This window comes from Schistocerca americana, chromosome 5 (assembly GCF_021461395.2).
Source record: "Schistocerca americana isolate TAMUIC-IGC-003095 chromosome 5, iqSchAmer2.1, whole genome shotgun sequence".
Taxonomy (NCBI): Eukaryota; Metazoa; Arthropoda; class Insecta; order Orthoptera; family Acrididae; genus Schistocerca; species Schistocerca americana.
This window is the reverse complement of record NC_060123.1, coordinates 560,216,228-560,231,162: the sequence shown is the minus strand read 5'-3', so window position 1 is coordinate 560,231,162 and position 14,935 is coordinate 560,216,228. Positions and strand designations below refer to the sequence as shown.

Genomic DNA, 14,935 nt, shown 5'->3' with positions numbered 1-14,935 from the left:
GTTTAAGTTGTTCTAAGTTCTAGGGGACTGATGACCTCAGATGTTCAGTCCCATAGTGCCTATAGACATTTGAACCATTTTTTTGAAAATAACCTTAGCCTGATTAGTTATACACGAGACTAATGGAAATCAAAATGTGACTCATACGAGTGGACTAATTTTTGTCTTCCAGGTATGCGTCTGGGTCTTCTTCAGGCTAAGATCGGTCTGGCGTACATGATGTCCAAATACGAAGTTCGCCGATGTGAAGAAACCAAGGTGCCTCTTCAGTACAGTACATGGTCCGCGGTTCTGATGTCTACTACTGGTATACAACTGAAACTAGTCCAGAGGAAGTAATCAAAGATATCCCACTGGTTACTCTCAACCGTCTTTCGCATTGTTTGTCTGTGTAACTTTTTATACTACTTGTTTTGTAAATATCATCTTTGTGGTTGCAAATGGTGAGGACACAATAAATTATTTCATTCCAGCTACATAATATTGTTTGTAGTAAATTTTTTATTCACCTGTTGCGTAGTTCGTCAACGTTTCCTGCAGTTCAAGGAGGATTCAGAACCTGCAATCACTCTTTGATACTTTAAGTCTTTGGAAAAAAATGAAGTGCAGCTACCATTAATGCGACATTATTGTGCGACCGTACGTATTCGAAGTGACCACCATCAGCAACGAAATAATGCCATTGTAGCCCTCTGAGAAAACTGCCGTTGTGACTGGTACGATGGCTCTTCTCGAGCATTTGACGCATACTTGTAGAGCCTTCAGTATTTTTGGGCTCTTTCAACAATCTTCGCCCTTCGGAATTCCACACTGAAGGAGACTAAGAGGTGTTAGATGCCGAGGCGATGCTATGTACACAACTGTGCGTCTCCGTCGTATCCGTTTTGTTTCTAGAGTGTTATTCAGTTACTCTCTGGCATCATGAGAGTACTGAAGTAGAACAGCACATTATGGTACCAGTATTTAAAATCTCTGACCACAACGCAGCACTTGATATTTTTAGTAGAATAACATATGTAATAAAGTAAAGAGCGGAGCAATTCAGTAAATCTAAACAAAATAAAGTCAAGGAAAAGAAAACGAAAATTGTTGCAGAGACGCACTGGAGGGCTGCGTCAGATAAAATTGAACGCATTCCACATAAAAATAGCGTGCGATTGGCTTTTAAGGTGACGAGTAACCTAAAATTAAAACTATAGCGTAACATTACACCTAGGGCACATGAGTTCGCAGCAATTGGAGTGGTATCAAGATTGCAAGAAAGAGTACAAAGTACAAAATGGTGGGTCCCTCGATGTTCGTATCAAAAACAAAAAATCAGCTTTGGGACACCACAGTAATAAAAAAAACCAGAGTATTATTAACAGAATGAAAATTTTAAAATCCTGCACAGAAATGCTACAGGAAAACATAGGGAATCCCTTGATGTATTAGAAACTTACGTCACTAGACGAAATGGCCCGGATAAATCGGTAAATTACCTCAGTGGGTCTGCACGGAATGCGTATTTCAGTAGCTTTGGTGGCTTTTTTTAAACACTTTTCACACCACTTCCCATGTGGAGCTGCTTGTAAGCACCGCGAGTACGCGACGGGTCGAGTTTGTCGGTTGCTTGCTGTCTGCCCGTGACGTCCGAATGAGAGCTACGTCAATGAGGATATGAGCGAGTGCGTGGTGAGCAGACGATGGAGTGAAAAGTGACCATAGGTGAAGTCGTACGTGCCTCGCTGATAACCTGCGATGCCACGTGCCTTACACGGGTATCCTTCGATTCATATCGTCACAGTGCTTTCCAGTGTTGGAATACTGTTTTCAAGACTTGTGGAAACGACTACGTGTACCTGAGTTACGTATTTTCGGATATGTTACGCGCTCCGTATCTGTTCTGTTCGCACATAGGTCAAATAGTGGATTGTATAGCTTATACACCTGTGAGTGTAAATACGAGTTTTCACCTGACAAGGGCGCCATACTCACTGGCTCTCTTCGATTTTCTTCAAATCTAAAGAATTTGTCGGTCAATGTTCGAACATTAATCTCGTCAAGCAGTACGACACAATTCTAAAATCAGATAAACTCAAAAGACCGCCTTCGATTCTTAGAAGATTGCTGTGTTAATTACAACTCATATCGACGCTATTAATGTAGTCGACAGTAGCTTAGTACGTAGAGGCACAATGTGATGATTGTGATGTCGCCAATTTGAATTTCACTGGTAGCAACTTTGTTTTTAATTTAATTTAAATTACACGTTTATTACTAAATGGAAATGCTGAAAAACAAATATTGAATCGTAACTTTCGAATAAAAATAACATCTTACCATTTTTAATTACAGGCCATGTGAACACAAATTAAAATATTTAAAAATGTGCTGTATTTTCTATTTTATCTTTTGTATTTATGTACTAAGTTTAGATTTATCTTCAGCACTCAAATTATCATGTGAATAGTTACTAAGAATAAAAGTGTTATCTTTATTGAGAAATGCAAGTCAATATTTGATAATTAAGTTTCATTTGTTAATAAATATATTATTTAAATAATCATACAAATAAAAAGAAAGTTATTATTGAAGAAAATAGAATCACTGAATTCACAGTTCAAGACTTTTACACTGACTGGACTTCCAACTACCGGCAGCTACGGTAACAATATCTAGAAATGGGCCGTTCACGAACTAACGGGTCCAAAGGAACGGTTCATCAAGATGATCGGAACGAGCGATGAACGACGTCTAAGGAACGGTCTTTCACAGTTCACTTCGGTCGCGGCTTTCCATTTATAGTTCCCAGGAACAGGAAACGGTCGATCTCGTTCCCGCAACGGCACGTCGGCCGGTTTCGTTCCAGCCTCGGTCCCGTTCCCGTCGGTCTCGGTCTCGGTCTTCTACTTATAGTTCCCGCGAACTGGAAACGGTCGGTCTCGTTCCAGCCTCGGTCTCCCGTTTCCATTTGTCTCGGTCTCGCTCGGCCGGACTCGTCCTTCTTCGCGTGGCCACTCGTCGCAGTTCCACTGCCGACTGCTCATAGTTCAGTATAGAGTTGTTCGTTTCGTTCGCTGTGCACGCCCATTTTAGATCTGTTTGAATCCTTTTTTGAACTGTGAACTTCTGGTTCTTTTCGTATTCTATTCAGCGTCCATGACCGGTTAGTTAAAATGCATTTTATAATTACGTAAATTACATAAAATTACGTGGTATGTAATACATACATATTTCACGTAACAAAACAGCATATCTGCATACTCCACTTCTTCGATAAACAGCGGAAGAAATACTTGTAAAAAGGTAACATTTCTTTGTTATTACAAATGCAAAGGAAGTCGGCACGGCACACACGAATGGCCATTTTCCGTCTTTTTGATCCAAGGTAAAAGAGCATGTCCAATGTTATTGAAGGCAGACCGACTTACAACCGATTGAAGCCTGCGCTCCATAATTGAACGTCTGGTGTCACATTTTGTAAAGAGAATATGATAACTTCTACAATATCATTTCAGTGGTACAGGGTGGCGCACGAAAAATCGGCCCCGAGTACTAGACTGCTCGTTGTCGCCTACCAATCGTCATCTATTGTTTCGAACTTGTTGTTTGCGTTAGCTTATTTGTTATTTATTCACTGCCTAATTATTACATGTTATTTCTATTCTGCTCGTAGCGGTCAACAAATCGTACTTAATTGGCGAGCAGTCTGTACTCGGGGCCGGTTTTTCGTGTTCCACCTCGTATTATATCACTGCGATCAGCCTCATACCGCTACAATTGGCTAAACGAGATGTTCTGCAGAATCACGAAAATTACAAGTGTGTCAAAATTCTGTTATGAATAAAAACTCTGTACTCGAGCGGGGATGCAAGTGCCCCCTCTTGGCGCCTTCCATCTTCAGTCACCTGTGCTACTAATTTTAAATTTTTCATAACAACTGGATACCAAGCACAAATGAACGGTGAACGAATTAAAATGAACGGTTCCCAAAAAAGAGCGATCACCAGTAAACTAGTTCCCAAGGATGAACGAGTTTGCCCATCTCTAATAAGATCGGAATGTTTTGTCCTTAACAGCATCCATAAATCTCTTAATTCCCAAAGACGATTGTTTGGAATGTGCTCACGGATTCGGGATACTGATACTCAGGCACTGAGCTTCAGATACTCAAAGTACGAAAAAAAATCGAAGATGACCACTCCATAAGATCCCCTTGTGAGACCTTTGTCTTCGAATGCGGCGTATCTAATGGGGCAGATTACCTCAACGTTGTCCTTCTTTCTCTCCCTCACCTCGCCATTAAGGTTACCCTTCAAGCTCCACCCCCTACCCTCAGTTCCTCATCCCCCTCCCACTCCTTCCACAACTTCCTCACTTCCTCGTTCCACTATCCCTCCACTCTGCGAGCGCATATGCTTTTTACTTTATTTAAACAATTTAGGTGTGCAGCTGCTGCTCCGAGATAAAGATTTACAGCTGTGTACCCTATTATTTATTTATTTACACAACTGTGCTGGAGCAGCGGATCATGATCATTGAAGCAGATAGTATCCGTCACAGCTGTACAGTGCACTCACGGGCCTGGAGATTCCAACTGAAAGGAAGCCCCTGATCATGACGTGCAGAATTCCTGTTAAATAGTCCACAATCCTTCTCCTACTCCGTCTGAACGGGTCTCGGAAGATCGTAACGGTGCTGACTGATCGCCGCACCATCCTGAGACCATTGGCGTCACTGGATGCGGATACGGAGGGACGTGTGGTCAGCATACCACTCTCCCGGCCATTGTCATCTTTCGCGACTGGAGCCTCTTCTCCTCAATCAAGTAGCTCCACAATTTGCCTCACAAAAGTTGAGTGCATCCCGGCAGACCGGACAGTCACCCATCCAAGTGCCAGCCAATCCCGATAGACCTTAACTTCGGCGATCTGACGGGAACCGCTTTTACTACTGCGGAAGGCCGTTGGCAAGTGCTCGTAAACACCCCCTGATAATTTCGCTTGCTGATGGACGCACATAACTTGAAAAATCTTACAACTGTGGCACGCTAAAAACGAATTCCAATTACCTACACGAATTTCACAAGCAGCTGCATGTGCAACAGTTATTCAGAACGGCGTCTGCCAGCGTCAATTCAGGTATGGCATCGTCGCACAAAGTTCTGTCGTACTCGTTCTGATTTGAACAGTGTCGCAGTCAGTGAGAATTCTTGCCAGGAGATCCTCTTCGGTTTTGAGAGGCGTCTCGTACACAAGACTTTTCACACTGAAACCTTCCCGTCTCCTCTATATCTCTTTTGTGTTACTATTTCTATCTCTTGCTTAATAATAACAAATGAAATCTTCCCTTTGAAATTAATTCTCTTTCTCAATCTTCTCATACAAACTTAATTGCTGCTTATTAAAAGTGATTTTCTGATTGTTTCGACGAAACATAGAATGTGTCGTAGCCGTGGCCCTCAGTCGTTATCTGCAATAACTCGAAACTGTTCCTTACCGTTTTTACTGTTACTAGATCGCCATCTGACTGCTACATCGAACTGAGACATAAATATACTTACTCTGGTTTACTATACTCTATTAACTGCTGGTGGGCTGTCATAACAAGTGGCTGTTCAAAATGGTTCAAATGGCTCTGAGCACTATGGGACTTAACATCTGTGGCCATCAGTCCCCTAGAACTTAGAACTACTTAAACCTAACTAACCTAAGGACATCACACACATCCATGCCCGAGGCAGGATTCGAACCTGCGACCGTAGCGGTCACGCGGTTCCAGACTGAAGCGCCTAAGTGGCTGTATTTATCACCAAAGCTGACGTTATTCTTTAATAGCAAGGCTGACGTTATTCTTTAATTAATTTGACTGAAGTTACGTAATTCATAGTTACACTTTTTTTTTTGACAACAATAAAATTTTTGCAAAGTTTTACGTTGATGGTTTTTGGGATGGATTATAATCAGTAATGCAACATTGCTGGCAAAAATTAATTATATTCTGAAAACGCTTCAAATATTTACTGTTGGTAGTTACACTTTTTCTTGACAACAATAAAATTTTTGCAAAGTTTTGCGTTGGTGGTTTTTGGGATGGATTATAATCAGTAATGCATCATTGCTGGCAAAAATTAATTATATTCTGAAAACGCTTCAAATATTTACTGTTGGTAATGAAATGACTTTACAACCGTTCAAATGGGACTTACTTTTTACAGTAATCTTATAACTAGCATTGCGCAAACATATCTTCAGTAGTCTTGAGTTTCGCAAAGAAAATAGATTCAATAATATTAGCTCCTCTTATGATAATAGTTAGCTGATGTCTCTGTACATCCGTTTATAATCTCTTGTAAATCATAACTACTGGTTGGCAGGCACACCGCTCCTCTCAACCTCTCGCTTCAGACCTGTTACCGAGGTGCTTCACATCTCGCTTACTACTGACTTCCTACGAACGCTAAAGTGCAGTCTCTCCTGCCAACAATGCTCTCTGGCGCAGACAATCTCTGCTACCATTACAAAATGTATCAATGCGCGGTCTTTCCCGCTCTTTCCTTAAAATGTATCCATACGCGGTCTCTCCCGCCCTTTTTAAAATTATATCAATTTGCGGTCTCTCTTGCCAACAATACTTTGGTGCAGACATTCCCTGCTACCACAATTATTTCCAACATGACAAATATTAATTATTCCTACTTAATCCTATTAATAAAATATAAACATCTTTCATAAATTGTGGGTTGACAATAGCCAATAGAAATATACACCTCTTACAGCACAAGGCGAAGAAATCCTCTACTGTGCGATATTATAACTGTCGATAAATTAAAGGAAACAGTAACAACAGTAAAATACCTAGGAGTGACCACGGAAAACAAAATGTATGGAAAACAGATATCAGACCGAGATTCATTGGAAAAGTAACTTATCCACGAAAGAAGATCCTTACAAAACTCTTGTTCCACCGGTTCTTGAGTATGGCTAATTAATCTGGGACCCTTGCCGGGTTTGATAAATGAAAGAGATAGACAAGATCCAAAAGAGTGACGCGTTGCGTCACGGGATGGCTCAGTCGGCGCGAGAGAGTTGTGTAGATACTCAACAAACCACAATGGCAGATGCTACAAGAGAGACTTCATGCATCATAGTGAGGTTTACTATGGAGACTCCGAGAGACTGTGTCCTGGGAAATGTCGGGAAACACATTACTTCTGCTGTGTCGTCCGAACAAGACACAGCCAGGGCAAAAGTACCACAGTCGCAAAGGTGCTTGCTGACGCCAGTGCCTTAGAGACTCGCCACTTGCGCGAGTTCCACCAGCGCCACGGGCGGCGCTGGGGATGAACAAATCGGCTTTGCGTCGACCAGTTGCCGGCTGAGTACAATCCGCCAATGACCGGACGACAATGGTCAGAAACCGACGCAGAAGATAGAAGAGCAGATGTGATCCATTTGGTTATAGATCATCGTCTAGGCCTGACATAGACAGGGAATGTCGTTTAGTGAACTCTTAGAAGTGAACAGACAGTTGTCGTAAATTGCATTTGCTATATAATGAGAAGCGTACCTTCGATTATTTGCGCTTATCCAGTGCTTTTTTTGTGTTATATTATAAACAGAGTTGCAGACTACTTCATTCAACAAGTCACAAAGGAAAATAAACCTTGCAACTCATTTGTATGACTCTGTTACTAATTTGTCAGAGTTTTGTAGAACCTTCGTTCTCCTATCCTGTTACCTGACTCTGGGCTTAGCTGTGTGACAGTGGGAGGGAGAAATTGTCTTAGTGGCGTACTGCACCAGAAGCCGTTTCACGAACTCACAGACTCGGCCTACGGAAACAACAGTGGCAACTCGGACTCCACCGTATTAACGCCGAGGCCTTCACAAAACTGGCGACGAGGGTTTACAAAAATGGTGTGATGAGATCAAGTGAACGTATTGGCCATGAATCTGGACCTTCTGCTCCCATCCACTTTTCAGGGATTGTCTACTCCACGTGTAGTTTAAAGTGAGGTGGAGCTCCATCACGTTGGAACCACATTTACTTATGAAAAAGGGATATGTTACAGGTACCTGCGTACCCTACAGTTTTATCAACCAGTCTTATCAACAACAGTAGTGGTATGTGTGTACCATTGTCAGAGATATCAGAAAGATTTTCGCTTAGAATGTCCAACTCGGTCGTTTCTGCACTTGGGTCCCATACCTCGCATTGTTAGTCTGTATTTACCCTTCTCCATAAACCCTGAAAGTCTGCAACATCATAACGGAATCAGCTACGTTATATATATATATATATATATACTCCTGGAAATGGAAAAAAGAACACATTGACACCGGTGTGTCAGACCCACCATACTTGCTCCGGACACTGCGAGAGGGCTGTACAAGAATGATCACACGCACGGCACAGCGGACACACCAGGAACCGCGGTGTTGGCCGTCGAATGGCGCTAGCTGCGCAGCATTTGTGCACCGCCGCCGTCAGTGTCAGCCAGTTTGCCGTGGCATACGGAGCTCCATCGCAGTCTTTAACACTGGTAGCATGCCGCGACAGCGTGGACGTGAACCGTATGTGCAGTTGACGGACTTTGAGCGAGGGCGTATAGTGGGCATGCGGGAGGCCGGGTGGACGTACCGCCGAATTGCTCAACACGTGGGGCGTGAGGTCTCCACAGTACATCGATGTTGTCGCCAGTGGGCGGCGGAAGGTGCACGTGCCCGTCGACCTGGGACCGGACCGCAGCGACGCACGGATGCACGCCAAGACCGTAGGATCCTACGCAGTGCCGTAGGGGACCGCACCGCCACTTCCCAGCAGATTAGGGACACTGTTGCTCCTGGGGTATCGGCGAGGACCATTCGCAACCGTCTCCATGAAGCTGGGCTACGGTCCCGCACACCGTAAGGCCGTCTTCCGCTCACGCCCCAACATCGTGCAGCCCGCCTCCAGTGGTGTCGCGACAGGCGTGAATGGAGGGACGAATGGAGACGTGTCGTCTTCAGCGATGAGAGTCGCTTCTGCCTTGGTGCCAATGATGGTCGTATGCGTGTTTGGCGCCGTGCAGGTGAGCGCCACAATCAGGACTGCATACGACCGAGGCACACAGGGCCAACACCCGCCATCATGGTGTGGGGAGCGATCTCCTACACTGGCCGTACACCACTGATGATCGTCGAGGGGACACTGAATAGTGCACGGTACATCCAAACCGTCATCGAACCCATCGTTCTACCATTCCTAGACCGGCAAGGGAACTTGCTGTTCCAACAGGACAATGCACGTCCGCATGTATCCCGTGCCACCCAACGTGCTCTAGAAGGTGTAAGCCAACTACCCTGGCCAGCAAGATCTCCGGATCTGTCCCCCATTGAGCATGTTTGGGACTGCATGAAGCGTCGTCTCACGCGGTCTGCACGTCCAGCACAAACGCTGGTCCAACTGAGGCGCCAGGTGGAAATGGCATGGCGTTCCACAGGACTACATCCAGCATCTCTACGATCGCCTCCATGGGAGAATAGCAGCCTGCATTGCTGCGAAAGGTGGATATACACTGTACTAGTGGCGACATTGTGCATGCTCTGTTGCCTGTGTCTATGTGCCTGTGGTTCTGTCAGTGTGATCATGTGATGTATCTGACCCCAGGAATGTGTCAATAAAGTTTCCCCTTCCTGGGACAATGAATTCACGGTGTTCTTATTTCAATTTCCAGGAGTATATATATATATATATGTCATACTACTCCATATACGTTACACAGACACACACACACGCACACACGAACACATACTCACGCACACATTTATAACATATATATTCACTAGTTAAAGTTGAAACAAATGAGCCCTCGGTCACCATTTTTAGTCGTATTAGCCAGGTCTGAACACGTCTGAGAGAGCCTTCATTAGAATTTAAATGTTTGAAGTGGCCTATTACATAATTACAAATTTTTGGGAAAAGAAATTTATTTATATAAAAATGTAAGTACTGACTAACAATACAAGACAGAGACAGTACTTACATGTCACGCATAAAATAAATAATAGGCCAGAAGGGCTTTAGCCACAAAATTTTCTTTAAGAAGAATACATGAAGGCGAGCCACTATGGGCTGCTCGTATCTGTAAAGCCACAGGTAACAACGGACTGAGGCACCTGCGTTAACAAGTGAGGGCAGGTGAACATTACACCAAGAGTGCCATCTGGTATCAGTAAATGTAAGTAATATAGATAGCCGAATGTTAAATTAACTGTATTTAGTACTTGAACTCACAGGCAAAGTTTTATTTGACAACAGTAGACATGGTAATATTTTGCTTATGTAAAAGCATAGAAATACAGTTTTAAAACTGAAAACTGATTAGCAGTACAAAAATAGCAGTAGTTAGACGTCACGCACAAAAAAAAAATATAAAGCGAAACAGCTCTATTCACAATTAAAAGTAAAATGTGTGGAAGGCGAGCCACTACGGGCTGCTCGCATATGTCGTGCTTCAGACTGAGGCGCCCGCGGTAACAACTGCGGGCCGGCGAGCATTGCCATCTAGTAGCCGCAAGTACAACCTGGATACTTAACATTCAGATATAGGAAGATGAATATTATGACGAACATTATACAGTACATGATGTAAAAGGCAATATTTTTTTCAACAGCGATAGATAAATTGACAGTTTGTCTACATCAGAGCTTAGAAGTACAGTTTGATGTATGAAAATATCACTATAGCAAATACAAAAACAGCTGAATGACACAGCCTATAGAAAACGTTATAACATGAAATACAGCCAATAAACCATTTATTGCATGAAAAATTATGAGTTGACTTAGATGGCAAAAATGCATTTCGGTCACTTCACGAGGAGACCTGAAATTAAATGTCATATAACGACTTCATACCGTTGAACAAATTTTTGTTACGCAACTGCAGCTGCTCATTGAGAATGAGGCTATCGTTTCGAGAAAGATGTTTACAAATCTCTAATTCTTCAAGAATATCTAATCTACACCCTTTCTTCTCGGTGTGCAAAATGTTGATATCGTAAATAGCTTTAGGTGCGTGACCTGTAATCAGAAGATGGTCGGCAAAAGACGAATTTTGAGTGCTAATCCAATTTTTTCTTAAAAGGTGTTACAACCAGATATAAAGAGATTACTGGAGATTGCAGCTATGCCGGGTAGTCTTCTTTCGTCGAGTTTTGCCATACTATCCAGGCTACCCACATGACAAAGCCCCCTTCCTAGTCGCAAGTTGAAAGTTTGTGTCATCGAGAACTGCATCTTGGGTGATGCCTATGTCACCTTGATACACTGTTTCAACAAGTTTCTCGGTTGGTGCCTGCATAAAACGTAAAAAATCGAGGAAGCGCAGCGTAATTCTATGCGTCATTCGTTTGGAGAATGATATATATTTATCGACGCTCTCAGACAGGACGATGACCTGATCGTTCTTTTAACCCCAATCAGCCAAGTTCTCAACAAGAAAGTGATCATACCTGCTCAAATTACTCCAGGTTGCATGCACTGTGAGCCGCAATGCGGAATATACATACTAGGTGGCAATATTCCTTATGGGGAGTTTCGGCTTTCCAGTCTCACGGCAACCCACAAATATGGCAGCCAAATCTTGTACAAATCATCGTTCTTCTCCTTTGTTTAATTCGTTCACGGGGATAATGTTGCTTTAAAGCTTACCGACCTCCCATGTAAGTTACTTGAGCTCATTGAGCAACCAGTTCCCAGGATTATCCCTCATGTATGATTTATTATGACTGAGACTGGTATAAAAGTTTCGTAGCACCCGTTACGCGGCCACATATGGTACATGTTTCTGCGTGAAGGTCGTATGTGAGGCAGTGGGATCACCTCCACAGCGTGCCACAGGGGCGAGGAGTCCCTTAGAGTCAGCATATACTAGAAATGGACGTCGCTCCTGGTGGTGACTCTCCTTAAACTTTAAGAATTTGTTTTCCTCTGTCGGCATTTTAACACATACTGGTTTACTGGTTGAGCAATCAACTTGATGTTTTGTTAACTATTCACATGAAGAAAAGGATCTGAGTCACTTGTAGCAAATATGCTGTTTATGGCTATGTTTACTCAATTGGGAAGAAAAGAGCCGGGTCATATCCTTGACACACAGGTAGTGTTGGTTTTCATTCTCATCTGAGAATGTTAACATACAGCTTGCACTGACATAAAAAACTTGTAACATCCTCATATCAACTTGCCGGATTCTCTATCCTTGTAAACGAGATTCGCTGAATAAATGGAAGCGACCAACAGCTTTGTAGATGATTTTTCCGTTGCAAACTGGCTTCATCTTCTTCAAGCCAAATACGTTAACCGAAATACTCTCATTCTGCCTCTCGACTCTGGGTACATCCTGACATTTAATGGGGAATTCAATACCCTCAACGTTGTAACATGCATTACTATCATGTACGTGGTATTTGTCTCGACAGGCCGAATGAATCTTATAACTCTCTCCACAAGCTAGGATTGATCACGCGAAACAGCCGTTGCCTGTTTTATTGTTGACATTAATGGCTGGTTCAAATGGCTCTGAGCACTATGGGACTTAACATTTGTGTCCCATAGAACTTAAACCTAACTAACCTAAGGAGATCACACACATCCATGCCCGAGGCAGGATTCGAACCTGCGACCGTAGCGGTCACGCGGTTCCAGGCTGAAGCGCCTACAACCGCACGACCACACCGGCCGGCTGACATTAATACTCGCCTGTTTGGCTGCTGTATCTTTCGGTAGCTCGATATAGCTGGACATTCCATTTTTTGGGACATGGTGATGTGGATGGATGTCTATAAGTAAAATACAACTGATTGCTTTACCAGATCCTCTACCAGTCATCTCCGAAAGCGTGGTAAAAACAGGATTCAAGGTGAGGTCGTGGAACTACTCAGAGATCGAGGTGCTCCATGATATCACACCGTTTTCCCCCCAAGATATACTTTTCTCTTGGAGATCGCCTTCCTCTTTGTGAGGAGGTGATCGTTCGCAGCAAAATACACTGCTGTATTTCACGGAGAGATCTCGCGAATCCTTTGTGAGTTTAATGAGCTCTCTCTCCGTGACACGGCGGCACACAAACACGAAACTTGTAACATCTTTACACCATCCCACCGGATTCTCGATCCTTACTAATGAGATGCGCTCATCAAACGCATCCTCGATCACTACATAGTCTAGTTCTGGCATGACGTTTGTAATCTGATGTCCTGTAACAGGACAGGGAATGAGGCTGCTACTAGCCATGTCACTATCACTATTACTACTACTAGAACTAACCGAAGGCAGCCGCAGCAGCGACGGCCGGCATCTCCGCAGCCTGGCTGTTCGATCTGGTCGCTCTAGGTTGCCAATGGTCTTCACCATGCCCTGCGCCACTGCGACCACTATGGCCTTCGGTAAGCGAATGACGATGATTTGATTCTCTTCTCGAGCTCCTTGAATGTATGAGTTGCTATCCGTTGCACTCCGTAGCAAAACAAGTTCCTGTATAGCATTTATAATAATTTGATACATGTCCTCGAAGCACCCCGTAAGCATTTTTAGAGGTAAGCAAGCAGTAAATCGTCGGTACCCATCTCCTTTTCCTGCCCACAGGCTCGTCTATGAACCAGCCTGCATTTTCCAAACCGTTCAAATCCGAGGATGATGATGGTGAAACAAATGTGACCCGTGGCCGGCTCGCATTGATGCCGTGTCCTTTGGCATTTGTCACAATCAAGTGGCGTCTTATTTCTCCTTGAGTTACTGCTACAACGAGTTGCTGACTTGCCTGCATCAGTGGCAGCAGCAGCGCTTATCGATGCTAGTCATGGAGGTGAGAATAGAGGGAGACGCCGTGACGTCACAGCTGTGAAGCTATGTGAAGCCGAGGGCAGCCATCTCAATCCGACCAAAACATTGCTGCTGTAAGCTTGTGTGCATAGGCTTGTCGCTCGCTTTTGGAAGGATTTTGCGCTATTATGGTGACTTGTGTGGTGTTCGGATGTACGAATCGTTCTGATTGTGATGCGAAATTCAAGGGAATAACATTTCATATGTAAGTTGTCTCGTTAAGTGTGATTTTACAACTTCATTGTGAATGAACGTGTGCTACATCGGTACTTGTACTATAGCGTGTTTTTCTCCTGTATGATTTTAGATTTCCTAAAAATGAAAGTCGGAAATCTCTGTGGGAGAATGCCGTGAGGAGGAAGAATTGGCGTGCGTCTAAATGGAGCACTATATGTTCTCAGAATTGCCGAGAAGAGGACATAGACCGAACTTCCCTTTCAACAGTAAGGCTCTGAGAAAATGCTGCACCATCAGTTTTCCCTACACACCCAAAACATTTGCAAAAGGTATGTTAATTCAAAGAATTAAATTCTTAGTTTTCAAGTTCACGTTTCAGTATAATACATACGTATCGTCGATAATCGAAGTGTTGAGTAACTCACTTTGTCTTCATCATGTACCAAATTAAAAGCTAACACTACATTAACTGGCGTAAAGTATAGGCCTAAACAGGACACTGTGCAGATTTGCCATTCTATGTACCGTATTTCAGTAAATATTGGTGGTAATGAACAGTGTGTTCCAGTAGGGTAACGTAACTGAAATGTCCCAGTACGTATTACAAACAAGATCAATTTATGGGGCTTTGGAGGGAGGGTATAACTAACTTAGTTTTCAGTTTCTATTATTTAGTTTGTGATACACGTTTATTACTGAATTAACAAAGTTGTATCGTTTACATTGAGGGCTAGCTATTCGTAATATTACATTAAAAACTGTTTTTAATCAGAAGAAACGGGGAATTTCGCCTTTACGAGATTTTATTGTAAACAAAAACTTCGAAACAACCAATCTGATGACGTTACATGCGTATATGGTGCAATTAGCGACTGTAATACACGCAGCGCTATAGCACACTGGCAAT

General features: G+C 43.2%; 1 protein-coding gene across 1 annotated transcript in view; it reads left to right on the top strand.

Moving 5' to 3' along the window:
• Positions 1–445, top strand: part of LOC124616153 (cytochrome P450 6k1-like) — a 53,946-nt gene extending 53,501 nt beyond the window's left edge. Inside the window, exon 8 of the mRNA XM_047144432.1 lies at positions 173–445. Within this exon, the coding sequence (XP_047000388.1) occupies positions 173–339 (167 nt within the window). The 3' untranslated portion in view covers positions 340–445. The remainder of the gene's footprint in view (positions 1–172) is intronic.
• The last annotated feature ends 14,490 nt before the right edge of the window (positions 446–14,935 follow it).